Source organism: Meleagris gallopavo, chromosome 3 (genome assembly GCF_905368555.1).
Source record: "Meleagris gallopavo chromosome 3, MGAL_WU_HG_1.1, whole genome shotgun sequence".
NCBI classification, from domain to species: domain Eukaryota; kingdom Metazoa; phylum Chordata; class Aves; order Galliformes; family Phasianidae; genus Meleagris; species Meleagris gallopavo.
The window spans coordinates 63,372,929-63,391,363 of record NC_139406.1 but is presented as its reverse complement, the minus strand read 5'-3'; the positions used below and the strand labels follow the sequence as shown (position 1 = coordinate 63,391,363).

Genomic DNA, 18,435 nt, shown 5'->3' with positions numbered 1-18,435 from the left:
CTGTTGATTAAAACATTTGTAAGTGAAGGTGCAGTTATGTATTGCAGTGGTTTGCACAAAATACCTTCTGTGTATTTTAGGTACAGGTTAAACAAAAATGTTGCAAGCAACCTGTTCCTTGGTTCTTGAATAGCATGGATTAAGTGTAAATGAGAAACATACACTTGGGCTGTGAGAGCAATATTTTAAATGTTCTGAGGCTGAGAAAGAACCCAAGTCTTAGCTAGGAGATTGCTTAACCACAAAGCCTGTAATGTATAAATGGGTAAGAGAGAACTGCCACCATGACAGTAGATAGTAACTGTCTGAGTAGTTAATTTCAGAGAAATTCAGCTTTTGCTTTTCCAAGTCTTCCAAATTTCCTAATGAATTATGTTTGTTCAAGGTTGCTAGTCCTTTCCTTTGAAAAAAACTGAGTGTGAAATATTAGCTCAAAGCTCTTTCTTGATGTTAACTCTCAAATTCAGATTTAAGAATCTAATTCTGAAAATGATCTGCACTTAATCTTCTTTGTTCAGCCAAGCAAACTGAGCAGTACCCCGCAGTTAACCTCAATACTGCATTTCTGTAAATACTTTCACTTTTGTCTTTTTCCCATCCCTACCCTTTTTTCACCTGGAACCCACCAGCTACACTGCCATTAGTCTAGAGTAATATTTTCGTTGAAGATCTTGAACTGAGGAGTTCTTGCTGTCAGAACCAAGACTTAATTTTCCATTCTCCCCTCCATTCTCTTTACTTACATCAAACATCTTAGCCCTATGACTTCCACTCCCCCACCGCTTTCTCCTCCTCTGATTTCATCTTCACTCATACCTGTGTTTGTTGATGTCCCCCTTGACCTTCTTAGCTTCAGCAACCTCTCTATCCTTGTCTTTCAGACTTGCTCATTCTTTCATCTCTTCTATATACAGGTCATGCCTTTGTTTTCATCATCACAGTTATTATTCCCTTCTTAATCTGTTAATGAATAGTGTTGCCTGCACAGGTCACTGTCTGGTTGTACTTAGGCACTCTCCTAATTGCTTCACATCCTCAAAGATTACTTTCTTGCTGCTTTTACAAGCACCATGATCTGTCAGCTCACTAGCTTCATTTACTAATAGGAATAGTATCTTTCTGCATTTATATATTGGTTCTTTTCAGAACCTGCTTCATCTAGATTGTAGATTGCATGGGACACCATTATATTGTTGAATCCTTACTGTGCAGAAATTATAGTGTAGAAATAATGGTGTAGGTGTTTTGCTTGTGTCTATTAGAATATTTCATATTATATCTGTAGAAATTTCCCATTACAAAGATTGTCTTATTTTTAGCAAAATTGCATGTTCCCATAATCTTCCAAAGTAGAGCTGTGAAATGTTTCAAAGGACTTTTATCATTAGAATTTAACATCAATTATTACATAAAATATAAACAGTTTAAGTCTCCTGTGATACTACAATTTCAATTTGGATGTACGGAAAAAGAGTTTTAGTAAAATCAATCTATCTGTCTGTCTGTCTATCAAGACCTAACCTCATGAAGAACTGAATAGCTTCTACTTAAATGTCATGGTTATTTTAAGGTTAAGTAAGCTAGAATTTTAACAAGTGTCTTTATATAACATGTTTGTTTAAGGTCGTATAGACGAGATCATTGATGGAAGGACATTGTGTAATGACAAAACATTTTTTCTCATCTGAATATTGCAGTAGCTGCTGACTTAGAAATACCACAGATAGCTGTGATAAGTAGATAATGATTGAATCTTGGCTTTTCCAGCCAAGACTGTGTGTAGACTGTTACTGAAAACATAATGGACATACTATTTGCCTATTCACTTGTTTGACTGATGTTTTCTGTGTTCCTGCTGAGGTAATAAAACTGGAAAATATTTCAGTATATAAATAGGCTTATTTACAATGAGTGAAATATGGAAAGATAATTACTTTTTATGATAGTATTTATATTTTTCGATCTTGTTATTGAAATAGTTATTTACATAAATTCTCTTTTTTTGCTCCCAGTGAATTTGTAATGGACTATAAGACAAGATGAGAACATGCCAGTTCTGTGGAGGAATTGTAGCAAGTGAAAATTCTCCATGTGTCTTAAGATTTTGTCCATTTTAACTTAAATAATAATGAAATCAGAGTTGGATTTGGGTCTAATTTTTCTTACTTAATATCTTAGTTCAAAGTTTTGCAACATATTCTAGCAGCGCAGTGGAAGGCTTTATTCAATCTGAATATGGGTAACATACAGTGAAACAAAGTTGTTGGATGGTTATTGATTGAGTTTTTTTATTCAGTTCCAAGAAATACTGATAATCTCTGTGAACAATCTTTTTACTTTTTTTTTTAAATCCATTGATGAGTTATTTTCAGAGTTATTTCAGAGATAACGGTGTTAAACAATTTATGAGCAAGTCAAATACTGAATTATACCATTGTTCATTGCTTATGTGGAGTGAAGATCCAAAGCCGTTGTATGGTGGCAGCCCATTTGCAGAAAAGTGCCCTTGTCCCCTCTGGCAGGGAGACCCTATGGAGAAAGGATTAGGGTTAAAAATAGCACCACTTCAGCAGATCTTTTGAAGACTGCCACTGCTGCTGCTATAAAAAGAAGTGGAATCAAAGTACGGAGATGCACTTCAAGGGACAGACTCAGGAAGGATAAGCCATTTTGCATCACACATTTGCGTTGGAGTCTAAATTGTGTTGCAGTTGTGACAGCAAAACTAGACAGAGGATAATGAGATTTATTCTTAGGTGAGAGAGGTCTTTGGTTTGGAGTTTTCAGAGACTATAGAAGCTTGTAAGAGACTGCTAGCAATTACTGCCAAGGATGAGTAAGACATGTTTTTCAAATGTTAGTGATTACGTTGCATCTCTTGCTTGGATATTTTGGTAACACATTTGCCCACAAGTTTAAATAATATAAATGAAAATTATTTTAACATGTTTCATGAATGTACCTCTTAGTTATGTCCAGCAGAAGGTGCAGTGTTGTTGGTCTAAGTGGTAGAATTACAGTGCCTGTGACTCTTAATAGTTGTGATGTTACCTTTGAAAAAGTCAGTATGGGATAATCCCATAAAGGCAGAGACATAAAAATCTTTTTTTTTTCTGGGGGGGAGGAGGGAGAGAAAGACTAGCAGATATATGAAAGTATTCACCTAGAGATGTTCTCCTGCAACACAAGGAAATGTTAGAGCAAAAGATTTCTTTGTCCCATGTTTTTTATTAAAGTGCTTGTTTGAAGACTAATTATGAAAATTCCTGGAGAGATTTGGTCTGACTCTTATTCCTCTATTGATGTCATACTCCTTGTTTTGTGATAGCATAGTTACCACAGTGACTAAGATGTTATTATATATCCTTGAAGGATTCAACAGAGTTGAAGTAAGCAGACAACAGAGGCATGATATTAAAAAAAAAAAAAAAAAACGTAATAATATGTTACAAATACATAATGAGTTCCAAAAAAACCCTACGTTCTTGATAGACGTTTTCAAAGAGAGCAAATTTTATTGGATTTTACAGCAAGTTTCTAAGAGGCTCCATGAAACATGGGGCCTGAATATAAAATCTTAATTGCTTGCAACTATATTAATGTAATGGCTATATTGTAATGGAATATTACATTACTTTGTTTCCAGAAATAATCAATGACTGTAATATAATATCTGCTCTCTGAGCCAATGTATGATTTAAATTAATTATTGCTTATAAAGCACTTTGAAGTCTGTAGCTGAAAGGTGTTGCATAAGTGTAGAAGTACTATTATTAATTTAACATCACCATTAGCGTAAAGGCAGTGCTTTAGATGCATTTGCTATACTTTGCTCAATATCTTTTTATTCATCATATGCTGCATATTAGTTATTTTAACATTTAGAGAGCTTAGTAATCTGGAAGTATTCCAAACCATTGTTCCAGACAGCAGTTAGACATTTGGGTGGATCATGTAAAAACAGTGAGATGGCTGAGAAAGCATGTAAAATGTTTGTTTTAAGTAATATTACATCAATGGAACAGACATCTGCTGTACTGGATTTGGTTTTAAACGTCTTGAATTTTTTTTTTTTTTAAATGTTGCATGATCTTTATTTTCTGGAGAACTAATGCATTATTTTTAAAGTTGTTATAGACTGTGTTCAATTTTGATTTTTGTTTCTCAAGTACGTGTTGAAAATCAGACATACAGTGGGCCAGCTCTTAGGAGGGGCCAGACAACCTGTCACTCAGTGTCCTTGTGTTTGTTTTTGAACCCTGACCTCAACTACCAGAATCTATAGTATCTATTTTAATTTCATTCATATCGTCTCTTGTATAAAACTATATGTAAGTGTGATCAGTGATAAGCCTTGGAGGCTGTAGCCTCAGAAAAAGGGTATATTTCCACTCTATTACATGATGATTATGCACTATAGAATAATAATGGGTGTTTACACAGCTGCTGTTCTCTGCAAGGTTATATTCTACCTTGGTCTCAGATGGAGAGAAAGACACTTTGGAGACCCCGTCCTCCATCCTTCCCCAGTAGTACTGTTGTGAATTTGTTCTTAGCTCTGGATTTCAGCGCAAGATCACCCTTGTTCTTAGGACTCCTCAGCCCCACACAGGCAGGTCAAGCAGCAGGCACGTGGTACAGGTGCATCCAGCTCTGCCTCGGTGCTGACACAGTGCTGGGTGCAGTGGCAGCAGCATTTCTCTCTGAAACTGAGATATTGACGAGGCAGAGCTCTATCCTCCATCCGCATGTTCTTAAAGAGAACAGCCGCGCTCTCCAAACTAGGTTTGCGTAGCCCCATGGCTAGATCCTTCACAGAACTTTTCCAGAGCTTTGTGAAGGGTATAAGCTGACTTTCCAACTCTTTGAAATCACTGTTAATTTAAAAGCCAAATGTGTGAGTAAATCGATTAAAAGATTCACCTGTAAGCAATTTGCTGAGTCAGCAGTGAGGAAGTTCAATTTTCACCGTGTGGTTGAAAATGAGAATATTAATCACTGGTAATATTTTTAAAGTCTTTTTGTAGTAGACATTTCACTTAAGAATACCACTTGGACTTCTTGGAGCAGAATAGTCCTTTGCAGGAAACTGGAAATTATTTCTCTTCTTTGAATTTATTTTTCAGTCTGAGATGACTTTAATATGTATTGCAAGTGAATTAAGCATTGAATACTTTGGTTTCTCTTGAGATAACTACATTAGTTGAAAAATAAGTTTGTCATTTCTAAAATGAAATGCCATATGGCTCGAGTTCACAGATGTTTTTTTCAGGTGTACACTAGAAAATCAGTGTGCTATTATGAAATTAAACATTTCAAGCTCATTTTTCAATTTAATAACGATGAGAAAGAAGTTTTCCTCTTATATCAGCAGACCAGGTACTTGTGCTTCCAACAAATATTTCATTGTGTATAAAATCAGCAAACTTTGTCCCTAATTCTGCACATTTTTATACACAAAAATATTATCAAAACTGCTTAAGTACTTGTTCCTGTTTTTGAGGATGTTTGGGATCAAGATGTTCTCTAAAAATATTAAATATTTGAAATGTGGACCCGTTGCTCCTAGTTCAGATGTCACTAGAAATATTTGAATGTTTCCTGCAATTCACATGAATGAATGTAATTCTGTAACGTTTGCTTTAATTTTTTTTTATATTAACAATGACACTTGCATACTTTCTATGCTCAGTGTGAGCGTGGTCCAAGACAACGCAAACTATAGGATGCTGTATGTGCAGCTAAATGTTACAAAAATTAAAAAAGATTGAAGGGCAGGCAGTTGCATAGGAGTCATGAGCACAGGAACGATGTGGCTGCAAGGCCATTTAGGATTAATTAAGCTCAGGCTGCTGTGGTAATTCAGCAGATGCTTTAAGCCAGCTCCTGAGGCACTGCAGCTACTACAAGGAGCTGTCCTGCCCTCCTTTTGACTCCAACTGCTCGTTCTCATGAGTGTCACTGCATGGTCTTACAGGTGCTTGTGCTGGCACAGGCAGTAGAGCAGCTGGAGAGAACAAACAACATCTGTAGGTGGGAGAGGGAAGAACAACTTCTGATGGTGATGTGCTGACACAGACTAGTTTAGAGTATTTGTCAAACAACAGCCTAAATTACTCTATCAGGTAGGAAGCAGAAGGTTGTACCGAAATAATGATAGTGCTACTATTCTGAAGCAGCAGCTGTTCCTCATGGTTTGCAGAACTCAGAACCTTATTTATTCACATTGTGTATTCTGTGCTTGCCACAGTTTTGAAGTCCAGAAGTTTTTTAACTACTTAAAAAGGCTGGGGGGAGGAGGGAGGAAGAAGAGGAGCACTTCAGGTCTGCTTTGCTTCCAAACAATTAGGTAATTTCATTTACAATTACTGTGGAAAAAAGATACTGCATTTAAGTGCTTACTTTGTATTCTGGTGAAAAGTATGTTAATGAAAATTGTCTACATTCCAAGACTGTTCTAGCATAATAAGAATGATCTCTGCTTTTACTTTCAGCACCAAAGGGAATACTCCATCTCTCTCCTGATGTTTATCAAGAGATGGAAGCAAGCCGCAACAAATCAGCCCCTGGTACCACTGTAAGCTATTTGTCACCCAAAGAAATGAGCCAGACTTCTAGCTCTTTCTTCAGCATATCTCCTACAACAAATAGCACAGCTACAATTGCCAGGGAACTTCTCATGAATGGAACATCCCCGACTGCCGAAGCCATAGGTCTAAAAGGAATATCTCCTGCTTCCCCCTGTTCTGCAGTGCAGCCTTCAAAACAGCTGGAGTATTTGGCAAGGATTCAAGGCTTTCAGGTATGGGAGGGGGAAAATGAAGCTCTCCAGCCAGAGTCATAGCGTTGCCATCAGGGTTTTACTCTTGCCCTCTTGAATTGGGCATGCATGTAACTTATTTTGTAAAATTAGCTCGTGTCTAAGGCAGTTTCTGGGTCCAGGAGATACAACCCTGCACCAGTATACATTACATATGTCCCTCCTCTTTTTTATTCCTTCCTTCCATTCACTTTACTACAGCCTGTCTTTCTCTCCGTTGCTTATTCTCTATAAGGAATTACAGGCTCAAATCATGCTTCTGCTTGAAATCTTTGAGTGTCTCACCTCTTGGCATTCAAAGCCTTACAAACTGCTCTGACATTGGTTTCTCATGGACTCGGATCCAGACGACACTAATGCATTCCCTTAACTCTGCATTTGTCCTCTGGGTTGGGTTGTTAAAACTGTTCCTCTGCTTCCCACACTGCACCTGTTAACAGTCACTTGTAGAAAAGAGTTTCAATCAGAAGGTGCGACCTAGGAGCAGGTTTGGTATTAGTGCAGAACAGATTGGTTTTTATATCACAGTCAGTGCTAGAGAATGTAAGATGTACTATGCTGAGTCAGCATGCTGGTCCTTCAGCACTGGTGATCTGTATCCAACAATGGCAAACACCATATATTTTGTAAGACAATGAAAGCCTCTGTAGTACGTTACGTCATTTCTGCAGTGTGGAAGATGGAGAATGAAATCTTCCCGAACACCATTACATGCAAAATTACATACGTATCTGTATGGTAGCTCATGTTACTATGTTGCACCACTGAAGGATAGGACCAATTATGTAGAAACATTCTTCTTCCTGTCTTAGAGGCTTTTCTCCTTGTTTTTGTTTGTTTGTTTGTTCCTTTTCAGAGTTGTGAATTTATTTCATTTGGAAAAGTTGGTTTTGTGTGTTGTAGCATATGTCATTTGAACATGTAACCAAATTATGGAAATGGAAGGTTTCTGTTGGAATTTTTGCATGCCTGATAATGATATTTTTCATCAAAGCCCATGTAATTTACAAAGTATACAGTTGTTGGAAATGATTTAAAAGAGGCTGCTAGGATTATGGAAATAGTGTCAGAAGTTCTATTGACATAAGCAGCATAGTCAAAAAACGTTTGCGGACATCAGCGATCACCCGTTGTAGATTTGACCTAACATTGTTTCTGTCTAAAATGTACATTCATTCAGATTTCTATTGGCTTTCATTTTTAAAATGTAATTTTTGATTCAATTGTTTGAATTTCTCTTAATAGAAGAAACAATAAAATCTAAGCCTCACAGTATGCGTTTAAGCTGCTAAGAGGAATTCGGTTTTTCTGAGTTCCACTTGTTACCTGCCTTGCAGTAGAAACAGATGAATTCTGATGAAAAGAAATTCAATCCCTGATGCTTTCACTGCCTGCTTTCACATCTTGTCAGATTGCTTGTGTCGACTCGTAACGCTTTATTTTCATAGAACCAGTGCACAATTTGTGTTATTGTTTTGATTCCTATTTGCCTGCAGTATGTGGTGATTGTAAAACGATTAGTTGTTTGTCCTGATTTTTGTGTGTGGGTTTTTTTTTGTTTTTTTTTTTTTTGTTTGTTTGTTTGTTTTTCATGCTTTGATTCTGGTTGCTAATGTAGAGATTGTTTTTAAAGGGTCTTACCTTGAGCCAAAAATACAATCCAGTTAGTCCATAAACTAGACTAATACATTTTACCTGCCCTGATACAAATCAAGAAGTTTGGTAGAGAATGTCTATTATTGGCATATATCTTTCGTGTATGTAACTGCTGTTTTTACATCATATTAGAATGCTTTCTAACACCATGCTTGGATAAGTCTGGTATTGATGTGAAACTCTGACACTGCTGGATCCCTGAGCTGAGGTGGAGCGGTGAACAGAATCTCTGTGGGAAATGGCTTAGTGGCCTGGCAGGTGCATATCACAGGTCTCTTCACCATTTCAGTCTAGAAAGCTCTTTGTGTTCAAGAGTCTAAAAGCCTATTTCTTTACAGGTTAATTTTCTCAGATGTATTTACAAGTAGAAAACTACTGCATTTACAAACAGATAGCTTGTTTCATGTTTCCCCGAGTGACCCAAATGATTTTTAAATTTTTAGCATGTATTTGTATTATGGTCCAGATGATAACCATAGTTTTGTCTTTTATTGAAGAACATATACATTCTGTTCTGTTACAATGTATTTTTGGATTTTTAAAAAATCAATAAATACTCGTATGATGTTTCATTTGTAAATGTAAAAACATGTTATTTAGTCTTTTGAATGTTTATTTGAACTTCTTTAGTTACAGGGAACTTGTATTTAAAATGTGATGATTTAATTTAAACTCTACTAAACTGTATATGATCTCTGTCGTGTTCTATTGTAAGCCTTTAATATTAAGTTATTCGACCAGTGTATGGAAAAGTGCTAAAAAAAATTGCATTATAATTCTAAATATATTTGTAATTGATAAGCAGCAGTTCAGTGTCACTGAAAAAAAAAAAAACCAACAGGTGTTTAGCTCAGATTCTTTCAAGGCTTGGGCTTCGAATTACCAGTGATAATTAAACAAAAATACTTTACAAGCAAGCCTTTACAAAGTCTGAATGGAGCATTTTTAGTGCTCTCTTCATATTGATGTATGCTATCAATTAATTGTTTTGCAGACTTTGCCCCAGATGTTGTTTAAAGAAAAATTCATCTTTGGTGAAATTGTTATTTTTTAAGTGACTGTGGTATTTTAGTCATTGTTTTGCAGCTAGATTAGTTAAAGTTATTTTTGGTGACCATGTAAGTGTAGTAAGTTATTCAGAGTTTTTATTCAAAGAGCAGAGAAACTCTTTACAGATGAATAATGTGAGCCTGCATTTGTTACAGAGGCAAAACGTATGTTGCAGGTAGTATGTGTACAGTAGGAAACGCCCCTGGCAGCTTCCATGGTGAACAGATAGTACAAATGTGGTGCCAAGAATTGGACTCAGTGATCCTTCCAGGGTCTCTTCCAATTCAGGATTCTGTGATTCTAAAATGAAAAAAGTCATGAGGGAGAGCCCACTGTCCCCTGCATGGCTGTAGTACACTTGGCTTGCAGTTTTGGCAGGACTTAGGTATGTTAACTTGTTCTCTGTGATGACCATGTAATAAGACCTCACACAGAGTGTAGTATGTTTCTACTTCTTTCTGAATACAGTGGTTACACAACTGATCGCTTTTTTTTTCTTTTTTTCTTTTTCTTCCCACATCTGTTTAGTGGTTAAACATTCCGTTTGATCAATTGAGTGATTTGAATGTTGTACTGTTGGGCATTTCTGGATGTTTCCCATTTCCAGTAATACAGGCATACACTTCAGAGGAAGTCCTGCTGGACACTCAAGTCAGGTTTACTTGTGCCTCTATATTTCACTTGTGGTTATGAACTGTAGGCAGAGGTGGGTCTAAACCAAATTTTCACACCGGTATTGGGATTGATGTTGAGCTTAGGCCTCTCTCTACAGTAGGCACTCATTTTGCATTGTTAAAGGCTGGATTTGGAAATCAGTCAAAGACAGGATATTATTACTGAGATAGGTATGCGAATCTGAGCAAAATTTGTACCTCACTGAATTTCAAGTTAAAGCTGTAGTTTTGAACTGATTTTGTGTATTTGCACATTCCTTGCAGCAGGACCACAGGTCAAATTATATAATGTATGTAAATACCATTTTCAAAGCTGACACAGGCACAATGGATGCTCGCAGCAAGTCATTGAATCTGAAATCATCCAGAAAGGTAGATGCTTAGGATTTTCATAAATGCCTGTGCAGATTAGTACCCAACTTCCAGTTTACTTGTAAGCCTTGCTACCCTACATGTTCCACAGATTTGGGCTGCTGTCTCATACCAGAGGCTGTGGTACTCCTTGTGAACTCACTGCTTGAAGTTATCATACCTGTACAATTCCTGCCTTGTGCTGTGTTGTCTGATTCAGATGTGCACAGGTCTCTCAGGACATTCTCACATGCTTTGGATTTCACTCTGGTGTGATCCATAATGCTGCTTTCCTCCATGTCTGCTCATACCTTGTGCTGAAGGGTGCAAGCACTCTTACAGGAGGAGCAAAAGGGGAAGTCTTGTCTTTTCCAGACTTAGAGTAGTATTTGAAGTAACCATCAATTTTAGTTGAGGCCTTGCTGTGACCAACTTGTGTTTTCTTTTGTGGGTTTAACTTGCTAAATACTACAGAAGGGTCATTTGTCTTCCAGAGTAAAGGACAGTGACCTTCTCATCCACCCCTACTGAGTTTGTGAAGGTATTTGAATCTTGTTAACAGTTTTAATGACAGTTGAAGAGTTCCTGGTCTTTTTAATAATAAAGAGTTTAGGCCTGAAACCATTTCTCAGGGAGATAACTAAGAGACCACCATGACAATTGGATCTGAGTTCAATGGAAATTCTTAATACAAAAGGAATGAGCAAGGAATCCAGCATTAAGCCTGAAGTAAATAATTGAGATATAAATTGTTATCACAACTTTTATGTATATATTCTTGAAACTTGATGCAATGGCCTTTAACTTCCTTCATTAACATTTTGTTCTCAAGTACAACAACTCATTGATGATGGACGAAATAACAATTTCCATTCAAAAATTCTTTTCCAAAGCTGGTTGCAATTAAGAAATGTTGCTTATTTAGTTAAATTAAAATTCATTGCTCTTCACTGGATGGAATCAGCTCTCCTTTCGTTAGTTTTTGTTAGCTACGTGGCTCACTAAAATATGCATACTGTATTTGCTAGAGCTCCCTGGGAGAATTGACAGTAGCTATTTCCCTCCTGTTTTCTTGCCTCTGAAGCTGTTTTTTACCTCAGTAAAAACAATACCTTACCCTTTTTCAGTCCAACTTCCAACTTCCCACAGCAAGCAGAACAAATTCTCTGCATTAACTCTGATTATTGCAAGAATTCTTTGGTATGGGTTGCAAGGTTAGGGATAAAAGCAGGCAGAAAAAAGACCCAAGCATTCCCCATTGATTCCAGATTTAGATAGCTGCAGATGGTTGGGTGAAAGTAGTGTGAGAAATGCTCGATATTGCAAATCATTCTCAGCAGAGTCTAAATGTCCTGTCTTGTTTTTTTCAACACAATGATCTTCATTTCTGTTATTGCTTTCATTTGAATAGAAGTATAGAATCATAGAATCATCTGGGTTATTAAAGACCTTCAAGATCACCAAGTTTGATTGTCAACCTGAGCTGGTGAGTCCCATCACTTAATCATGCCCTCAATGCCATTTTTTCTTCAAGACAGGGAACAGCTTCTTGATTCTTTCAGCCTTTTCTCCTGGCTCACTGCATTGTGTAAAGTGACCCCATGCTGTGCAGTTCATCTCTTCTTCAGTAGTTATCTACTGATCCTACTCTGCACAAGTTATAGCTAGAAGTTTAATCATTTTGGGGCAATTATGTTAAGGTGATGAAGTGTTTAAGATAACTAAACTGTGGTAAAATTAATGAAAACAAAGACCTGTCTCTTATGAATCATGAAAGACCAATATGATTTTGCTCACAGAGTCACCCAAAACTTAGGGGGAAAATACCCAATTTATTGTGTTTGGGGAGGAAAGGTTCTATGTTTGAAGCCTATAAAATGAATGTAATTTTAATTATAAGGTTTGTGAGTTGTCAGAGAAAGTACAGTTTCAAAGTTCACTGCAGATGAATGAAAAAGATATGTTTTGTCAAGTGTTCCCCTAAAACCATTCATGAATAACGTAGCAAGTGCTAAAAACTAGAATGTAAACCCAGATGATGCTCTTCTGTCCCTGATTCTGGCAGCTGCAGAGTGATTTGTGGCCCCAGTGCTTGGAACTGGAGTCTCAGCAAATGGTCTAGTGCCAGTGAGTAGAAAGATCTCACCACTAGTTCAAACTGAAAAATATAAGCAGTAGTTAAAGGAAACTCTTGAAACTGCAGTATCAGTCTTTCTGGCATCATTAATGTAATACAGATTTGAAAGCTATGTCAGCAAGCTGTTTTTAAATAAATACTTCTTTGAAGATGGTCCTATCTGCTAAATCAGGACAAGTTGGGATTTAAAAAAAATTAAATAAGGCTGTTAAAGCAATTTTTGCTTCATCCACATATGTGAAGTCCCTTGGAATAGCTTGAGGGTGACTGTGTTGCCATTTATTATCAGTATCTTCTGCAACATACAGGCATTGGAATTGGGCTTTTGGATCCTCTCCCTGTACCTTGGTTCTTTGTCAAGTTGATTGTCCCTGTACTTGTTCATTGATCAGATAGATCAGATGTGTGGAAGTCATCACTGAGAATATCGAATTTTGGCTTCTGCAGAGGGACAGTGTGTTCCTGTGTGTTTGTAATACAACATGCTCAATGGCCACTACCAGAATCTCAGATCTCAGCAGCAATATTTGTCTCTTACCAGCAGGGAATATAAATACCTACTATAGAAACGGATGACAAAGTCCTCATTATCTTGGTTTCTGTCTCTTCGGGATGCTTCTTTTTTTTTTTTTTTTTTTAAACCCTAATGTGAGGTTTGCACTTTTGCTGATGACTAAACTATTGCATGATGTTCAATACAGGTGTTTATTGTTGGCTAACCCTGGCAGGCAGCTCAGCACCATACAGCCACTCAGTCTGCCCTCTGACGTGAGCTGGGAGTGAGAGCGGGAAGGGCAAAAGTGAGAAAATTTGTGTGTTGAGATACAAACAGGTTAATAGATAAAGCAAAGTTACACGCAAGAAAAGTGAAATCAGGAAATCATTCATTACTTCCTTTTGGTAGACAGATGATTTCCTAGAAATCACTCATAATGGTTAGTTGGGAAGAAAAACATCGGAAGTCCAAGCTCCCACTTCTCTCCCCTCATTTCTAATGCTGAGCGCAGTGCCACACGGTATAGAATGTTCCTTTGGTCTTTGAGGCCAACTGTCTTGGTTCTGTCCCCTCCCAGCTCCTTGTTCTCCCCACCCCATCAGTGGCAGGACAGTGTGAGAAAATGAAACCTCCTTGGCTCTGTGCAGCACTGATCAGCAACGGCTGAACATTGCTGTGTTATCAGCACAGTATTGGTCACATTTCTGAAGTACAGCACCATACAGGCTTCTGTGAAGAAAATTCCTCCCATCCCAGCCAAAACCACTGCAGCTTTCTAAATTTCTCTGGCATTTTTACAGTTCTGTACCACCAGGCAGAGATCAGGAAATTGGAGAACTCTTTTATCTGTGTGAACTTACAGTCTTTGTTCTCTGGAGAAAACTTACACTCTTTTATCAGGTTATTTTGTTACAAAATTTCCTCCTTTATTCAAGAGGATTGCTAGTTTTGTTGGAACAGTAATAGAGATTAGCAGGGAAAGAAGTTTCCTTTAGACAACAGCAGCCGCTCAGTTGGGACTTTATTGATGATTTCAGTGGCATTTGTGATTCACACAGCACCAGTTAGGGATATGGCCAGGAGGTGACTGTGCATATCAGTCAGCAGCAAGGTGAAAATGCAGCATGGGGCTTGGTAGGCCCAGCTTGACCTGGACTGAAGGAACTCAGGTCTGAAGCAAAAACCCTTAACAAACAGCTTGAAGGGGTGAAGGGGGAGAAAAGAGGCGAGTCATCTCTCACTGTGATTTTCAGGTGAGGCTTTCAGAGGCTTTTTGCTCAAAACTCAGTCTCCTTCAGCCTCGGGAGAGCACAAATGAAGTGGTATGTTTTCCAGCAGTGAGATGATTTCTTCTTCTGAGTTAATTAAAGCAGGATGATTCTTTCCACACAATGTTATGTATCTTAGCTGGCGCACACAAGTAGTCTATACTTGGGATGGGTCTTTCAGTGAATTCAGGCAGCTGGTTCTGTATATGCAGTTTCATGGTGATTCTATTCCTTGTTCAGCAGTATAACGTTTTGGACTTTCACACACGGCGTGTAAACAGTGTACAGCTCACGCTTTAGCTCTTCACTTGAGTAGCAATCTTCCTAAATAAGAGGAGTGTTCCTGAAAACGTATTCCCATTGGCACTGTCGATATCAAGGACCTTCTAACTCCAGACTGGCTGAACTCCCCTCTCACCTTATCCAGCTGTGGGGCAGGTGCCCAGGGAACAGCTCCTCTACACGTGCCCTGTAACATCCTCATCTCTGTCAGTTCCGTTAGCAGAACACAGCTCTCATCTTCCTCTTCTTCTTAGGCCATGTGATGAGAATAAGGGATCCAGGCCCCCCACCCATTCTTCTATTTCCATTGACTGGGAGTTATAAAATTAATTTCAGTTCCTATTGCTGTGCATATAGTATCTGTCTGAATCAGTATGTGTGAGGCAAATAAGTTGTTTCTGAGAAAAACATCTGGTATTATATATTGCTTCACTGTGCTTTGTAGTGATTTCACTTCTGAATAACTCATTTTTCCTTATCAGGTCTTTCTCATTCTTTTTGGGGAGAGATTGTGTTCAGCATTTTAATTTACTGTGGTTAAATTACTCTCTTCTACGTCTGTATTACATATTTTAGTTGTAGACTGCAGGAAGGGAACTGGGCAGCAAGGTGCTGTTCAACATAATTGTGGTTATTTGTAGCATGCCATGTCCCGCGGCATGACTTCAGCCTCCTGCCACAGGCAGCAGGGATTGCTCTCTGCTCTCTTGAGTGCTGGCTGGGATACCTCACTTTGCATGTGCTCCACAGGATCACCATCTTTACTAATACAAATGCTTACCGGGGATAGGGTCTAACAGAAGTAAGGTGAGCAGTAGGTCCTGTATTGTACCGATCATACTTCAAGCCAGTGCCAGTAGCCAATTTTTTCTTAGTCAGAAGCAAGCATCACATCCAGAGGTAGGAGAGAGCTGGGTCTGCTTGGCCTGACTGAGTATCATACATGGCCAAACCTTAATTATCCTCCATGTCACTGAAGACAGGAGCTCTGACTATACATAAGTTGTATAAAATAACTATGTGCAAGTTTCTTTGGCTCGGATACACTGATTTTGCTATTAAGTTATGCTATATATTCTCTTTGGGAACTGTGTCAAGTTTTTTCATTCTTATTCATACTTCTCATGCTTTTATAGGTGACAAGTGTCTGCCTTGCTATGGTCAGGAATGTAAAATACTGCTGCAGCGAACTGTGACTGTCTTTTGCTGCTTACTGTTATCTATTTCTGGCAGAGTAATGGTTTATTTCTTAGTCCAAAACCTAGGATTGTATTTTAATGGAGATTTAAGGCTACAATACAGTTGGTATTTGAGCTCTGTAGGAGAAGAGCACGCTAGAACTGCTCAAGATTTACTGCTGAGCTGTCAGTCTTCGGGCTACCGCGTGCCTTCCCCCATCTTGCAGTAGCTGCAGCAGATCCCTGGCCACTGCTGGGAAGCAGACACCACGATTGATGAGCCCGAGGCGTGCTAATCAAACATGTGTTTTCTTGACACAATGATTGTGTTATATATCACATATGAATGTACAGACCTTTATCTTTCCTTAATGATCTAGGAAGGGGTCTTTTTAAAATGTGGGTGTTTTTCATGCACTCCTTAGATTTGTTCCACAGGGGGTGACTATTAAACACATCTGACGGGCACGCAGTTAGCCAGCTCCCTGCTGAGATTAGTAAAATACTATATTTAGTAATCGCACTACATCAAGGAACTCCAGCATTGCAGGAAACAGTTTGATTCAATGCTTTTGCTCTGATTTTTTTTAATATATTTTGTTAAATTTTCTCTCTTATTTTTTCATCTGGGGCAATTTTTTTCACTCATTCCTCTTCTGTTCCACTCTCACAAATGAGATATACGGGACTGTAAAGCAGATAGGAAGAAAGCAAAGTGGTATTCTGGATCTCTCTCGTGACACTTTATGTCTAGAGAGACAATCTCTTGTTTCTTGAATTGGTGAACCTGTTATTTGTTAGGAAAGCTCTATGAATAATATAAGGGTTCAGGTTTTTAGGTACTAGAATACCGTATTATGAAAGCTTCTGGAATTGACTTTGAGGGAACGGTTTGAAAATAGCAAGTAGATTTAAATGTTTTTTTTTCACCACTAGTATTTCTTCACTGATAAATGTGCATGAAACAGCATTTGAGCATCATCAGGATGGTTTGAATTGTTTTATTAGGTCACCTGGCTGCCAATAGATGAGGAAAAGAGAGGATAAGCTGAAAGGCTGACATAGCAAAGATAGGCAGTTCAGCAGGAAGCTGAAGGAACAAAAGTGCTTCATGGGACATTTGTTCAACTCAGAATTACTATTTCAAAATCTGATTTTTCAGTTCATTTTAGTTGGTTTAGTTAGCTGTAAATCCAAAGAAATCTATGTAAAATCTGAGAAGTTCTGTAAATTTAGGACAAAAGTTTGTGCTTTCACTTTAAGGGGCAGATTTAAAGAAATAGCATCCTTTGTTCTAACAAAATAGTCAAGGCTTGTCAATCCAGAAGATTTGTGCCTTGCTGAACATAATGGCATTTTATTACCTAGTTTATTTCTGCCTAGCATTCTGAGACTCCCGCTGATGCTTTGACTCAGAGTAGTTTTTGGTTTGGAAACATGAACTCCAGTGTCACAGATGACTTCTTTCTTTTGGTAATTCATATTATTTTTTTTTTTTTTAAGTTAATAAATGTTCAATAAAGAAAGCATTTGGCCAGGCAGAAGTTGTGTCTCAAACTGTGAACATCTAAGCAGTGCTGTGTGAAAATAGCAGCCTTTCTTTTCCCTCCCTTCATCTTCTGTTGGTGCAGTTAGCCCAGCCCATTGCTGACCATAGACGAGTGAGTTTGTGCCTGTAGCAGCTCTCTTGCCTTCCTCAGTGATGCCTCAGTAAAACATGGCCCTTGTTCATGCATGAGGGGTGCTCAAATCCCAGTGTGCCCACTGAAGACCAGGAGAGTAACTCTTGCATGATGTTAGGGACGTTGCGTTTGTAGAATAATGCATGTGGGTTAACTGTGGCCATTGTCTGAACTTGTATGTTGGTCCGGTGTTTGAAACTAGCCCGTTGCAAGACAAGTCCTGCAATATTTTTGCTGTTTTTATTATAACACATATGCTGAAGGATATCATAGTAAAGCTAGAATCAAGAGACATGTATTTATATCAATGCAAAGTAAGTGGGAAATTTCCTACTTGTGGAGTACAGTTATGATAGAAGTAACCTTAACTAGAACTTGTTATGCAGTTTTATACACTGCAGCTTAGTTTTTCCTCTGTAAAATAGCATGCGTGGTTGAGAATTTTGGCTATGCCATTCCACATTCAGTTGTGACATTGTAAACATTCATTTTATATCTTCCTTTTTGCAAAGCTAAAAGTGTTCATCAAAATATTTCCATCTCTACAGTAATTTAAAATATTAAAAACAAGGGCTAAATTTCAACGTGACTGTAAAATGTCTTCAGATCTTCACATATGTTTCCATGTGTATGTGCCTGTTGGTAGAGCCCTTGCATGCATACTTGTGCCATACAGCTTGTTCCCGAGTGACTTAATCTTTTAAAAAGATATACAGTTGCATCTCCTGAGAATATCAAACATAAAAACATGGTTGTATGAGTAAATCCACTTGGATTTTGGCGTGTGCTTGTGGAAAAAAGTCGCCTAGGATTTATTTCATTGTTTTGATGCCTGGGATGC

At 38.0% G+C, this 18,435-nt stretch overlaps 1 protein-coding gene across 5 annotated transcripts in view; it reads left to right on the top strand.

Annotated features, from left to right (window-relative positions):
* STAU2 (staufen double-stranded RNA binding protein 2) overlaps positions 1–18,435 on the top strand; it is a 164,959-nt gene that overhangs the window by 78,218 nt on the left and 68,306 nt on the right. For all 5 annotated transcript variants that reach the window (XR_014882566.1, XM_085221287.1, XM_085221288.1 and 2 more), the window contains exon 12: positions 6,495–6,802. Coding sequence is in view for 4 of the 5 variants with exons in the window: in XM_085221287.1 (XP_085077413.1) it covers positions 6,495–6,802 (308 nt within the window). In the remaining variant the exon portion in view is untranslated. The remainder of the gene's footprint in view (positions 1–6,494; positions 6,803–18,435) is intronic.